Raw genomic sequence first — 15467 nt, forward strand, 5'->3', positions numbered from 1 at the left:
ACACACGCGAGACAGATTAGAGGGAGAGGGAGCGAGAGCGAGAGCGAGAGCTAGAGGGAGAGGGAGCGAGAGCGAGAGCGAGAGCTAGAGGGAGAGGGAGCGAGAGCGAGAGCGAGAGCTAGAGGGAGAGGGAGCGAGAGCGAGAGCGAGAGCTAGAGGGAGAGGGAGCGAGAGCGAGAGCGAGAGCTAGAGGGAGAGGGAGCGAGAGCGAGAGCGAGAGCTAGAGGGAGAGGGAGCGAGAGCGAGAGCGAGAGCTAGAGGGAGCGAGAGCGAGAGCGAGAGCTAGAGGGAGAGGGAGCGAGAGCGAGAGCGAGAGCGAGAGCTAGAGGGAGCGAGAGCGAGAGCTAGAGGGAGCGAGAGCGAGAGCTACAGGGAGAGGGAGCGAGAGCTAGAGGGAGAGGGAGCGAGAGCGAGAGGGAGAGAGAGCGAGAGCGAGAGCGAGAGCGAGAGGGAGAGAGAGCGAGAGCGAGAGCGAGAGCGAGAGGGAGAGAGAGCGGGAGGAGAGCGGGAGGGAGAGAGAGCGGGAGGGAGAGAGAGCGGGAGGGGGAGAGAGCGGAGGGGGAGAGAGCGGGAGGGGGGAGAGAGCGGGAGGGGGAGAGAGCGGGAGGGGGAGAGAGCGGGAGGGGGAGAGAGCGGAGGGGAGGAGAGCGGGAGGGAGAGAGAGCGGGAGGGGAGAGAGAGCGGGAGGGGAGAGAGAGCGGGAGGGGGAGAGAGCGGGAGGGGGAGAGAGCGGGAGGGAGAGAGAGCGGGAGGGGGAGAGAGCGGGAGGGGGAGAGAGCGGGAGGGAGAGAGAGCGGGAGGGAGAGAGAGCGGGAGCGGAGGAGAGAGAGCGGGAGGGAGAGAGAGCGGGAGGGAGAGAGAGCGGGAGGGAGAGAGAGCGGGAGGGAGAGAGAGCGGGAGGGAGAGAGAGCGGGAGGGAGAGAGAGCGGGAGGGAGAGAGAGCGGGAGGGAGAGAGAGCGGGAGGGAGAGAGAGCGGGAGGGAGAGAGAGCGGGAGGGAGAGAGAGCGGGAGGGAGAGAGAGCGGGAGGGAGAGAGAGCGGGAGGGAGAGAGAGCGGGAGGGAGAGAGAGCGGGAGGGAGAGAGAGCGGGAGGGAGAGAGAGCGGGAGGGAGAGAGAGCGGGAGGGAGAGAGAGCGGGAGGGAGAGAGAGCGGGAGGGAGAGAGAGCGGGAGGGAGAGAGAGCGGGAGGGAGAGAGAGCGGGAGGGAGAGAGAGCGGGAGGGAGAGAGAGCGGGAGGGGAGAGAGAGCGGGAGGGAGAGAGAGCGGGAGGGAGAGAGAGCGGGAGGGAGAGAGAGCGGGAGGGAGAGAGAGCGGGAGGGAGAGAGAGCGGGAGGGAGAGAGAGCGGGAGGGAGAGAGAGCGGGGAGGGAGAGAGAGCGGGAGGGAGAGAGAGCGGGAGGGAGAGAGAGCGGGAGGGAGAGAGAGCGGGAGAGAGAGAGCGGGAGGGAGAGAGAGCGGGAGGGAGAGAGAGCGGGAGGGAGAGAGAGCGGGAGGGAGAGAGAGCGGGAGGGAGAGAGAGCGGGAGGGAGAGAGAGCGGGAGGGAGAGAGAGCGGGAGGGAGAGAGAGCGGGAGGGAGAGAGAGCGGGAGGGAGAGAGAGCGGGAGGGAGAGAGAGCGGGAGGGAGAGAGAGCGGGAGGGAGAGAGAGCGGGAGGGAGAGAGAGCGGGAGGGAGAGAGAGCGGGAGGGAGAGAGAGCGGGAGGGAGAGAGAGCGGGAGGGAGAGAGAGCGGGAGGGAGAGAGAGCGGGAGGGAGAGAGAGCGGGAGGGAGAGAGAGCGGGAGGGAGAGAGAGCGGGAGGGAGAGAGAGCGGGAGGGAGAGAGAGCGGAGGGAGAGAGAGCGGGAGGGAGAGAGAGCGGGAGGGAGAGAGAGCGGGAGGGAGAGAGAGCGGGAGGGAGAGAGAGCGGGAGGGAGAGAGAGCGGGAGGGAGAGAGAGCGGGAGGGAGAGAGAGCGGGAGGGAGAGAGAGAGAGCGGGAGGGAGAGAGAGAGAGCGGGAGGGAGAGAGAGAGAGCGGGAGGGAGAGAGAGAGAGCGGGAGGGAGAGAGAGAGAGCGGGAGGGAGAGAGAGAGAGCGGGAGGGAGAGAGAGAGAGCGGGAGGGAGAGAGAGAGAGCGGGAGGGAGAGAGAGAGAGCGGGAGGGAGAGAGAGAGAGCGGGAGGGAGAGAGAGAGCGGGAGGAGAGAGAGCGGGAGGGAGAGAGAGCGGGAGGGAGAGAGAGCGGGAGGGAGAGAGAGCGGGAGGGAGAGAGAGCGGGAGGGAGAGAGAGCGGAGGGAGAGAGAGCGGGAGGGAGAGAGAGCGGGAGGGAGAGAGAGCGGGAGGGAGAGAGAGCGGGAGGGAGAGAGAGCGGGAGGGAGAGAGAGCGGGAGGGAGAGAGAGCGGGAGGGAGAGAGAGCGGAGGGAGAGAGAGCGGGGAGGGAGAGAGAGCGGGAGGGAGAGAGAGCGGGAGAGAGAGAGAGCGGGAGGGAGAGAGAGCGGGAGGGAGAGAGAGAGAGCGGGAGGGAGAGAGAGAGAGCGGGAGGGAGAGAGAGCGGGAGGGAGAGAGAGCGGGAGGGAGAGAGAGCGGGAGGGAGAGAGAGCGGGAGGGAGAGAGAGCGGGAGGGAGAGAGAGCGGGAGGGAGAGAGAGCGGGAGGGAGAGAGAGCGGGAGGGAGAGAGAGCGGGAGGGAGAGAGAGCGGGAGGGAGAGAGAGCGGGAGGGAGAGAGAGCGGGGAGGGAGAGAGAGCGGGAGGGAGAGAGAGCGGGAGGGAGAGAGAGCGGGAGAGAGAGAGAGCGGAGAGAGAGAGAGAGCGGGAGAGAGAGAGAGAGCGGGAGAGAGAGAGAGCGGGAGAGAGAGAGAGAGACTAACAGTGTCTGGGCACATATCAAAAACTTAATAAGTGTTCCAGCACGAAAACTGAGTAAAATTTGGCCATCCCATATACAGCACAAAAGGTTTGATACACTAACCTCTACAAGGCACTTGCAATTCACACTCATAAAAAGCAATATCCAAATCTAATTCTGATAAGAAGAACAAATTCAATCATTATGCTTATTTAAACATTTATAACAGCTTACTCAGGTGATGATTGTCACATGTCTAAGCCGAAGGTGACAAATGAGAGAATGCTTGCAATGGCATATCTGTAACACGTTTGCTTTGGCCAACACCGGTGAAGGGGCTCTACTGCATGGTCCTCTGTTCACTGTGGCAGTCTTTAGATGACTGGTCGGCTTGTCCCATAACATCAATACAGTTTTCACAGGAGGAAGCATGCCAGAACAAAGCCAGGCCTACAGCAACACCAAGGAGATGGAAACCGCAGTCATAATTTCTAAAATTGTATGATGTATTTATAATACTTTTTGACCTTGACAAACCACAGATTTTAAATTAGTACCTCCAATAACAGTATTCTCACCATGCAAAAAAAAAAAAAAAAAAAAAATAAAAAAAAAAAAATGTTAATTCAGTGTAGCTGTACATGTTTCAATCAAATTTGACAAATTTAACAGTTACTGACAGTAACCTAGTGGACTGCAGCGATAACATGCCTTCTACCAAACCATTGTATTACTACGTGACATAACACACAAACTTAGGTGTCAGTTGGTGCACTCTGGTGTGTTTGATGTTTGATTATGGCATGTTATGGTAATATTTTGCATTTTCATAAAGTATTTGCAGATTAATTATTTTACTGTTGTCTGCAGATTTGAGGACGGTTCATGCTGTAATGAAACGACTCATTTCCAAATACTAGTGCAATCAAGACAGATAATAAATCTGTTTTAAAACAATCAATTGCGGATTTTATCTCTGAAGACATTATGTCAATTTTCGCAAAGTTATGAGGTTAGTGAATAAGCAATGTGTTGTGCTCCTATATGTGTTTTAAGGCTGAGTTTTATTTACATATTGTCCCGATTCATTTTGCCTGAATTTTCTAGCACTCTCCTTTGATGCTCATTCTTGTTTACAACTGCTTTCTTTTGCCATGGCTCTTGATAGCCAATCTCTAATTACAAAAATAAAATGTTTAAATCAAACAATGGAAAATGCAGATGGAATGTAACAATATTATGAGAAGGAAAGTTGTTACTATATAGCGGAGATGCTGAATCATAGATAGGCACAACAAAAGACTTTCACACTTGAAGCTTTTGGCCAATGGCCTTCGTCAAAATCGCCCCCCCCCCCCCCCCCCTCCACACACACAAGTGCCATTGCAGTCTCAGGCAATTGAAAACACACTGTCCTCTTTTTTTGTGTCTATCTGTGACTGCATCTTCGCTATATGGCAAATAAAATGTTTACATTTACGTTAAATAATAATGAGGTCTACCTTACCTCTTTCTGTCTCAACATCAATTGCTATGTGTCTCTTTCTCTTCTTTGACGAAGAGACCCTAGAAGCACCATGATCTGTAGTTATGGTAATAACTTCTGAGCCTTCTGACAATGACATTGGCGTTGATGTTTCTCGTTTAGGTGTAACATCAGGTGTTTCATGACAACTTAGATCCAGTTCTCCTGTACTAGAAACATTATTCTGAATACTGCTCGATGAGAAATTCCGTGGTACTGGCCATTCTTTATGTTCGACAGCATGAATAATATGTTGTAGTCTTGTCTGGAGTACGTGATCCTGGAATGACAGCATAGTGTAATTTGCAGTCTTGTGAATCTACAGCAAAATAGTTGCATTAACTTACTTCAGATGCTGTCTTGTCTGGAATAGAATAGAATAGAATAGTGGATACCAAACGGTTATGATATTTCAGAGCTACTGATTTTTAACACTCCCCTAAGTACAGTTTCATGAGCTTATTGTTTTAATAGAATTTACTACAGTACCTTTCAAGACAATTTATATTATGAGAAGTGTTTGCAAGTGAATGACAATTAGGCAGAAAAGTGAATCAGGTTTCTAGGAAACTAAATCCCACAGTAAAAATTGTCTCTAATGAATAATTTCTTGTAACAACCAACATCCTGTAGTATTTGAATACACCTCGTAAAAGAATTAACAGCTTCTGTGACTTCAGCACGTAACTGTTGAACTGAAATGAAGGACAGGCATCCCTACTGGCTTCCATTCACCACTTTGTAACAATTGTTTAGTATATTAAAAGATCCCAGGATGAGTGGCAGAAGCAGTCAACACAGTGACTTCTATATACACTTATCTCGAGGGACATGCTTTGACTACTGACAAATGTCATTTTCTGCTGCAGTGGCCACAAACACTACAGTGTGTGTAGCAATAACAGCTTGGCATTACATAACATGTGCTGTTCAGTTAACATGGTGGCTCAAATGTACAACTGCAAGGTGTACAATGCCAACAGTGGACTCAATGTTGTAAAATAGTTTAAATGAATAGCATCATTGCTGAGAGCACATTAGCTGGTATTTGTGATATAACGTTTTGCTTTGAGGTTCTTAAGCAATATAGAGTTTAGGGAGGTTTGTTTGTTGTATTGATCTCATACAATGTTTTCACAGAACTATACCTATCTCTGATTCACAGCAATCATGAAAGAAATCCTATATAAAATATATATATCATATTGTTAAATATCTGTCTGGTGTATTGGGGTATCAAATCCCATGGCAACATCATATGGAATCTGTATCACTATTTCATGATTTCTTCAAAGATGTAGGATGATGTACAGTATTTTTGTACAGCAACCTTCTGCTGCCCTTATGATCTACATAATAACACTGCATAAACTCATAATTGTACTTCATGCTTCACACAAATTTAATCATATTTAAATCAAACCCTGCAAGTGCAATCCAGTAATAGAACCAAATGCCTTCCTCACTATTATGAATATCAAGTGAAATAATCAGATCATGTAGTACATACTCAGTAACACAGTTTAGTTGCAATATTAGAAGTGTTTAGCTGTTGTACATGTGGGTTCATAGGTGGCAATGACAACTGGGGTCCTATAAAAATTCAGGCACATCCTGCATGAGGATACATTTTTTACTGTTCATCTAATGCTGCCCTTATGATCTACATAATAACACTGCATAAACTCATAATTGTACCTCATGCTTCACACTAATTTAATCATATTTAAATCAAACCCTGCAAGTGCAATCCAGTAATAGAACCAAATGCCTTCCTCACTATTATGAATATCAAGTGAAATAATCAGATCATGTAGTACATACTCAGTAACACAGTTTAGTTGCAATATTAAAAGTGTTTAGCTGTTGTACATGTGGGTTCATAGGTGGCAATGACAACTGGGGTCCTATAAAAATTCAGGCTCATCCTGCATGAGGATACATTTTTTACTGTTCATCTAATGTAAGGAACAAAAGGAGAAGATTGCATGAAGTGTTTAATGCTAGTTACATATACCGTATTTACTCGAATCTAAGCCGCACCTAAAAAATGAGACTCGAAATCAAGGGAAAAAAAATTTTCCCGAATCTAAGCCGCACCTGAAATTTGAGACTCGAAATTCAAGGAGGAGAAAAGTTTTAGGCCACACCTCCAAAACGAAACAAAGTTGGTCCACTGTAATAGGAGATACAATTTAGGTCGAATGAATGGCAATACAGCTACAGTAGTTTGGTTCGAGTCTTAAGCTTAGCAGTTAAACTTTATCAGGTAGCCATTGCTGTGTGTCAGGCGCTCCATCCGTATTTATAAGAGTACCCTTCCTTTTTCACGTACTTCGTCTGGTTTGAATTGATTGCAGATTTTTCTTTGACCTGACAAGTGCTGTTCTCTTTGTTATAGGCGTTTATGTCACTCTAAGCTGAAAATGCATTATTGTACTGTGTCGTGCATTCTTTGTCGCATTCTGATAATGAGTGTTTACGGCCTGTTGCCGCTCGCGGCATGGCTTGCTTTTGTGCACGCTACCACCGCTACAATTTTTTCTCAATTTAAAAAAAAAAAAAAAAAAAAAAAAAAAAATAAAAAAAAATTTTGGGAGGGCAAGGGCGGGGGGAATCGTCTCATTAGCGAAACAATGGAAAGAGACTGCTATTTGTTGTTACATACAGTGCTGCTTTTTTTTGATAATGATCAACAAGAACCAAATAACAGACACTGTATGACAGATGATGTTCTGAATGAGAGTTTAGTGAACTTTTTTCTCCGTTTGAAAATCTTTGCAGGTGCCTTTTTAGTACATTACATTCCGCACAGAAATTAGAGCCATCTTAGATTTAAAAATCTAGTCAATTGCCATGCTTCATTTCTGACTGTACCACTATTAGGCATAAGAATAACACAAATATAAACATGACATGATATGTATATTCTTCCACGTTTGCTGTTGTCTCACTCTAGTTTCGTAGTTTATTAGGCAGGCAGGATTTAAATGAGATAGCAGCAAACACGAAACAATACATGGCAAAATGTTTATATTTGTATTATTCGTATGGTGAAGAGAATACTGCATGTGATTCATAATTCATAAAAGTTCGTATTAGCACCATCTCTTCTCAGAGGTACGAAAAAATTCAGAACGTAGAGTTGGCCATATTGACGAACATCCCAAACAGTCTTGCCAGTCGGATTTTCGAAGTACATTGAAATGCTGCTACATTCGAAGATGAACAATACGGAATTTGTATTTACTTCTTGGGTAATGTATGAAAATGCAGTGGTCGAAACTCGCGGCGGGAAAAAAAAGAAAGGTTGTCTTCCACCTTCTTTTATAATTTATTTACTGACACAGAGGTTTTGGCACCAGTATTTATCTTCGTGCTTGAAAAGCATGCCTGTGTAGCAGTACATATATTCTACGGCAGAAGTTAGTTGTGGCGGCACCTACCAACATTTTTCACACCTTTCAGTTGCTTTGCACTCTATTCTAAGCCGCAGGCAGTTTTTTGGCTTACAAAAACTGGAAAAAAGTGTGGCTTAGGTTCGAGTAAATAGGTATGTATTTCACAAACAGGCTGTTTTATAAAAATTAGTAATTAGCATTTGCTACATTTAGATTGAGAAGATAATGATAGATGATTAAGTAGTAGTTATTTCACAAGATGTACCTCGTTATCCTTGTAACATAAAGGACACCGAAGAGGATGGTCAGCAAGAAGTCAATTTACAAGTTTTACTCATTATAGGATGGAAGTGTAACACTGGCGTGAGATTCATAAATTGGGAGAGAACAAAAGACATAAGTGCTGATATTCAGTAACAATGCAATTAACATGGACATTACATAGCAGTTGTCACACAATGACAAGTCACTCAATAAAGCAAACAATTGTTTCCAATAGATGGTCCTCTCGGACTATAATGACAACGCGTGCCAGATGATTATGTGCCTAGCTAGCAGATCATTTCTGTTAAGTCCACAGTAAATTTTCTTCTCTCTTCGGTGTGACTTCTACAGTAAGCTATTTATGGAGCAGTATATTTATATTCAACTCATCATTTTTCACTTTCTTTGATTTTAAGTTACCTATGCGTTGGAGTAAACAATACTTCATTACTTCTGTGACAGGTCAGTTTACAATTTCTACCTCCACCACGAGAAAATATTGCACAGAGAAGAAACCAAACCACCACTGCACATCGTTATTTATCCAAGTTACTTAGTGGTAAAATGATGTTGTAAGTCTCCCACCAACTTATCTTTATTTTAACAAGAATGCACAATTACAGCAGCTGGGCTTGAGCTGCAGGAGTTGGCAATCATGTGTACATGAGATGTGTTTGCTTGTGTGAACAAATGGTGTGTGTTTCTCAGTTTCGGTTGTGACTGAAAGCTTACTTGTAAGATTCTCGATTGTGCATGTCTGCAACTTAATGTGTTACTTTTATGGTAAGTAGCACTCTACCATTTCCTACATTGTTGAACATTAATATTAGATTTAAAGTAGCAGTACCATGGTGGAGTAAAAACTTTATCTACAACATAGAGGCATCATGCAAGGCCAGCCAAATATGAGAACTCAGGAAATGATAACCAACATAGGGTCTCTGATATCTGTTAATGGAAATTCCATGTTGGAATATCAACAACATAAGGAAGAGAACAGACTGCTATTCACGGTAAAGATGACACGGTGAGCTGCAGACAGGCACAATGAAAAGATTGCTGCTGAACACTTAGTTTTCAGCCAAAGCCTTCTTCAGAAAAGGTAAGAGGAGGGGTGGGGTGTGGGACTTCTTAACATAGTATTGCTCTATGGATTCAGTACTTCCGCTCGTATCCCATGAACTAAACTTTAATAATGCTATACAAATATAATAATAATAATAATAATAATAATAATAATAATAATAATAATAAGGCGTGTGATGACGGCCCCGTCGGGTAGACTGCTCGCCTGGTGCAAGTCTTTCGATTTGATGCCACTTCGGCGACTTGCATGTCGATGGGGATGCAACGATGATGATGATGATTAGGACAACACAACACCCAGTCACTGAGCGGAGAATATCTCCGACCCAGCCAGGAATCGAACCTGGACCCTTAGGATTGACAGTGTGTCACACTGACCACTCAGCTATCAGGGGCAGACAGCTAAACAAGTATCCTAGTGACATCTGTTACCAAACATATCAGGTTATACTGTACTCACCCACAAAATTCTACACAGTACCTACCTCACAGGAAATTTTTAATCAAATAACACAACTTTATTTCACTACTGATAACTCAATTAACAGTAATGGGCACACTTGATAATACAAGATGACAATGTAATGATAATGAATATCTCTATATCAAAGTCTGCCAACTATGACAGTGTTAGCATCACAGATAAATAAGTAGATGCCCTAGCATAGCTGACAGCATTAGCCTCTTCTCAAAATAACCTGTATTCCCAGTAGAGTTGGAAGTATAATTCATCCAGCATTCTGTACTCATCAACATCATGCATTTTCAACCCACAGGATATTGTTTCCCTTCTTATGGCAAGCAGGTGTGACACTACTTCAGTCTCATTATGACAAGGCAAACAGAAAGTTGGCATCATCCACAAGAAAAATCCCTGGTATTTTCAAACAGCTAGAGGCAAAAGCAGGCCAAATTTCTGAAGCAAATGAAAGGTCCAACTAAATCCAAAATACAAACTTGAGATGCTAACCAATGACATATCCTTTTTGAACCTAACTACAAGACTAGGCATGGCTACATAACAATATAATTCCATCAGTTTGGGGCTGGACACTTACAGAGGAGAGTAATTCCCAAAACAAAAAGAATGCTGCAGTAGACTCCTTACTGGCAATCATTTCTTGTACAAATGAGAGCAGCAAAGAAGCAGGACCCTCGCAATCTGCCATTAGCAAATATTGTTGTGGTCATGCACATGAGAATTAACCTGAGATGGACTTCAGGAGGAGGAAGATGCTGAGGAGGATTAAAAAGAGGGGAAACCCTAATTGACATCACCATGGAGGGATAATCAGATACCCAATGACATGCCCTTTGGACCATAGGCATTAACTTTTTTTCAGTAATTCTGTTACATGGTAGTTTCATTAATGGTAACTTTCATTTTTGAAATACAAATGTAACTGATAGGAAATGAAATCATATTTGTAGGTTGGATGTGTTTATGCGCTTGTCAAATTTTGACACTTCAAATCATCCACCATGAAAAACTATTTCTGCCATTTTTACGATCCTCAGCAGAAATGAGCATTCCATTGAAGATAAGTGGGAGCTAATCTTGACATTCAGAACTTGCCATTAGAGGCATCAACAATAGGCATTTTTTGAAAGTTATGCAATTAAAATTATATTGCTGAAACCCATTTTTTAATTATTATTATTATTATTATTATTATTATTATTATTATTATTATTATTATTATTATTATTATTATTATTATTATTATTATTATGTGAGAATTTTATAATTCCTTTGAAGATCTGCATCTTTGTAAGTATTTGGCGTAAAGTGTAGAAAATTTTAAGCTTTACAATATAAACAATTTTAGAAGTCACTTCGCAGATGCTCTCTCCAAGTAAATCATTTTTCACACTAGGCTTATTTCTGGCTGTCAATGAAAAATTGAATACAAAACATTTTTAAAAGGTACTCAGAAAAAAGTTGCAGAATATACACTATACCCCATCACTTTCTACACATTCACAATAAGTACCAGTAATGTAAATATGACGATAATGTTCATTCTCTAATGAGTCTAAGATCTTCGACTCTACATTAATGATACACAAGATTGTGCCACAAACAAGTTTGACTCATAATCAGAGAGCTGGTCGATAATCAGAGAGCTGGTCGATAATCAGAGAGCTGGTCGATAATCAGAGAGCTGGTCGATAATCAGAGAGCTGGTCGATAATCAGAGAGCTGGTCGATAATCAGAGAGCTGGTCGATAATCAGAGAGCTGGTCGATAATCAGAAAGCTGGTCGATAATCAGAAAGCTGGTCGATAATCAGAAAGCTGGTCGATAATCAGAAAGCTGGTCGATAATCAGAAAGCTGGTCGATAATCAGAAAGCTGGTCGATAATCAGAAAGCTGGTCGATAATCAGAAAGCTGGTCGATAATCAGAAAGCTGGTCGATAATCAGAAAGCTGGTCGATAATCAGAAAGCTGGTCGATAATCAGAAAGCTGGTCGATAATCAGAAAGCTGGTCGATAATCAGAAAGCTGGTCGATAATCAGAAAGCTGGTCGATAATCAGAAAGCTGGTCGATAATCAGAAAGCTGGTCGATAATCAGAAAGCTGGTCGATAATCAGAAAGCTGGTCGATAATCAGAAAGCTGGTCGATAATCAGAAAGCTGGTCGATAATCAGAAAGCTGGTCGATAATCAGAAAGCTGGTCGATAATCAGAAAGCTGGTCGATAATCAGAAAGCTGGTCGATAATCAGAAAGCTGGTCGATAATCAGAAAGCTGGTCGATAATCAGAAAGCTGGTCGATAATCAGAAAGCTGGTCGATAATCAGAAAGCTGGTCGATAATCAGAAAGCTGGTCGATAATCAGAAAGCTGGTCGATAATCAGAAAGCTGGTCGATAATCAGAAAGCTGGTCGATAATCAGAAAGCTGGTCGATAATCAGAAAGCTGGTCGATAATCAGAAAGCTGGTCGATAATCAGAAAGCTGGTCGATAATCAGAAAGCTGGTCGATAATCAGAAAGCTGGTCGATAATCAGAAAGCTGGTCGATAATCAGAAAGCTGGTCGATAATCAGAAAGCTGGTCGATAATCAGAAAGCTGGTCGATAATCAGAAAGCTGGTCGATAATCAGAAAGCTGGTCGATAATCAGAAAGCTGGTCGATAATCAGAAAGCTGGTCGATAATCAGAAAGCTGGTCGATAATCAGAAAGCTGGTCGATAATCAGAAAGCTGGTCGATAATCAGAAAGCTGGTCGATAATCAGAAAGCTGGTCGATAATCAGAAAGCTGGTCGATAATCAGAAAGCTGGTCGATAATCAGAAAGCTGGTCGATAATCAGAAAGCTGGTCGATAATCAGAAAGCTGGTCGATAATCAGAAAGCTGGTCGATAATCAGAAAGCTGGTCGATAATCAGAAAGCTGGTCGATAATCAGAAAGCTGGTCGATAATCAGAAAGCTGGTCGATAATCAGAAAGCTGGTCGATAATCAGAAAGCTGGTCGATAATCAGAAAGCTGGTCGATAATCAGAAAGCTGGTCGATAATCAGAAAGCTGGTCGATAATCAGAAAGCTGGTCGATAATCAGAAAGCTGGTCGATAATCAGAAAGCTGGTCGATAATCAGAAAGCTGGTCGATAATCAGAAAGCTGGTCGATAATCAGAAAGCTGGTCGATAATCAGAAAGCTGGTCGATAATCAGAAAGCTGGTCGATAATCAGAAAGCTGGTCGATAATCAGAAAGCTGGTCGATAATCAGAAAGCTGGTCGATAATCAGAAAGCTGGTCGATAATCAGAAAGCTGGTCGATAATCAGAAAGCTGGTCGATAATCAGAAAGCTGGTCGATAATCAGAAAGCTGGTCGATAATCAGAAAGCTGGTCGATAATCAGAAAGCTGGTCGATAATCAGAAAGCTGGTCGATAATCAGAAAGCTGGTCGATAATCAGAAAGCTGGTCGATAATCAGAAAGCTGGTCGATAATCAGAAAGCTGGTCGATAATCAGAAAGCTGGTCGATAATCAGAAAGCTGGTCGATAATCAGAAAGCTGGTCGATAATCAGAAAGCTGGTCGATAATCAGAAAGCTGGTCGATAATCAGAAAGCTGGTCGATAATCAGAAAGCTGGTCGATAATCAGAAAGCTGGTCGATAATCAGAAAGCTGGTCGATAATCAGAAAGCTGGTCGATAATCAGAAAGCTGGTCGATAATCAGAAAGCTGGTCGATAATCAGAAAGCTGGTCGATAATCAGAAAGCTGGTCGATAATCAGAAAGCTGGTCGATAATCAGAAAGCTGGTCGATAATCAGAAAGCTGGTCGATAATCAGAAAGCTGGTCGATAATCAGAAAGCTGGTCGATAATCAGAAAGCTGGTCGATAATCAGAAAGCTGGTCGATAATCAGAAAGCTGGTCGATAATCAGAAAGCTGGTCGATAATCAGAAAGCTGGTCGATAATCAGAAAGCTGGTCGATAATCAGAAAGCTGGTCGATAATCAGAAAGCTGGTCGATAATCAGAAAGCTGGTCGATAATCAGAAAGCTGGTCGATAATCAGAAAGCTGGTCGATAATCAGAAAGCTGGTCGATAATCAGAAAGCTGGTCGATAATCAGAAAGCTGGTCGATAATCAGAAAGCTGGTCGATAATCAGAAAGCTGGTCGATAATCAGAAAGCTGGTCGATAATCAGAAAGCTGGTCGATAATCAGAAAGCTGGTCGATAATCAGAAAGTTGGTTAATAATTAGAAAGTTAGCTGTAGAATTACAAATGTCAGTAATTTTTCATTATTTGTGTACGACACGAGGTTCATTTTGAAGCTAATTTACATCATGAATGGAATTACCATGGAAAGAATATATAAGTACCACATCATTACTTGGATTATCTGAACTCTGCTTTAACTGAGCTATGCACATAACTGGAGCAATCACAGTATAAAACTATTTCAATGGCTAATTTCTATTACTATAGCTCTGGATACAATAGAACATCATTTACCTTAGGCCATTTCACTGGATTCTGGTAGCTTTGTGCCAGTAATTGCGCAACTGTTGGTTCAGAGAAATCCAACGAGCCAGTGTTGCTATTCTGTTTTGCTCCTAAGACAAATGTATCAATCTCAGCTAGTCGTGCTAATGGGTGGATAACTTCCAGGTCTGGGAAGACGTTTTTCAAATCTGGAGTTTGGGCACTGCTGCTTGCTTTTCCTTGAGTATCTTCCTGATCATTAGATTCAGCCCGCTTTAAACTGCTGCATGTCCTTTTCAGTTCAGTTTCATACTTGACATTCAGGTCTGATATAGGTCTCTCAATTTCATTCGAGGCGATTTGTTCTTGGTCAGTTCCTTCCTGCTTTACTTCCTTCAGTTCGAACTCAGTTTTCATCTCATGATCTTTTTCCTGAGCAATTATTTCATCTTTTGTTCTACTGTCAGACTCTTCAGTCTTAACAGCTGATGCAGATTGCATTTCTCTATCATTGTTATCAAGACAGTTTCTATCCTCAGGCTTCAGAAGATCAGGTTCTGTAACAGAATCTGAAACTTCCATGTCAATTTCTTGTTCATTATTCTTATCATTGTCTTCAGCATGATCTCCAATTGATGTAACTTTTTCCATGTCTTTAGGTTCTTCTGATTCTATTGTTTGTTGTGTATCTAATAGTTCATTCTCTGCAGCAGGGCACTGTGAAGTGTGAACCAGCTGATGTGTTTCCTCCTGTTGAAGATCCTGCACCTTGTCTGAACAAACCACTTCAGCTTTATTCACTTCTGTAATTGAACAGTTCACTGGCTCTGTTGTGTCCTCCTCAGATGTTTTGTTGTTATCCATGGAAATCAATTTCTCTTTCTCTTCTCTATTTGCTGATTCACTTTCTTGGGTGTTACTGGAACCCTGTTCATTATCAGATTTATCAAAACTCTGTGTACATTCCTCATTCTCTGCTTTAATTTTATTCGCAAGTAATGTTAATTCTACAATATTTTGGCCCTGGGATACATCATCTTTTTCCCTGAACTGATTTTTTTCTTCCTCAGTTTTCATTTCTTTCTTAATTCCTATTTTTTCTATCTTTAATGTGCCTTCTCCTTTTTCTAGTTTCACAATAATCTCATTCTTGTCTGTTCTAAGAATATCTTCAGGCCGCTCATACTTAATTTCATCTAGCTGATTATGTTCTTTTGCCTCTGGAAGTGGCTGATCTATGGCTAGATGTTTCCTTAGTACATCAAAGAAACTTAATTCAGGGTCGTTTAAAATAAAGAACTCTGTTCTGCCTAAACCATGCCTGCAACAAATTAAAATAAAAATATCAATAAGATTTATTCACTTCTACAAACACCTATGAACAAAAAATTAAGAAAGTACAGTTCATGTTCAAAAGAGTTTA

At 43.1% G+C, this 15467-nt stretch overlaps 1 protein-coding gene across 1 annotated transcript in view; it reads right to left on the reverse strand.

Annotated features, from left to right (window-relative positions):
• Window positions 1–4326: 4326 nt before the first annotated feature.
• The window catches only part of LOC126337009 (chromodomain-helicase-DNA-binding protein 7), a gene marked incomplete at its 3' end in the record, with an annotated part of 254459 nt that continues 243318 nt past the window's right edge, over window positions 4327–15467 (reverse strand). Inside the window, 2 exon segments of the mRNA XM_050001259.1 lie at window positions 4327–4624; window positions 14075–15365. Coding sequence (XP_049857216.1) covers window positions 4327–4624; window positions 14075–15365 — 1589 coding nt within the window.

Source organism: Schistocerca gregaria, chromosome 2, assembly GCF_023897955.1.
Source record: "Schistocerca gregaria isolate iqSchGreg1 chromosome 2, iqSchGreg1.2, whole genome shotgun sequence".
NCBI classification, from domain to species: domain Eukaryota; kingdom Metazoa; phylum Arthropoda; class Insecta; order Orthoptera; family Acrididae; genus Schistocerca; species Schistocerca gregaria.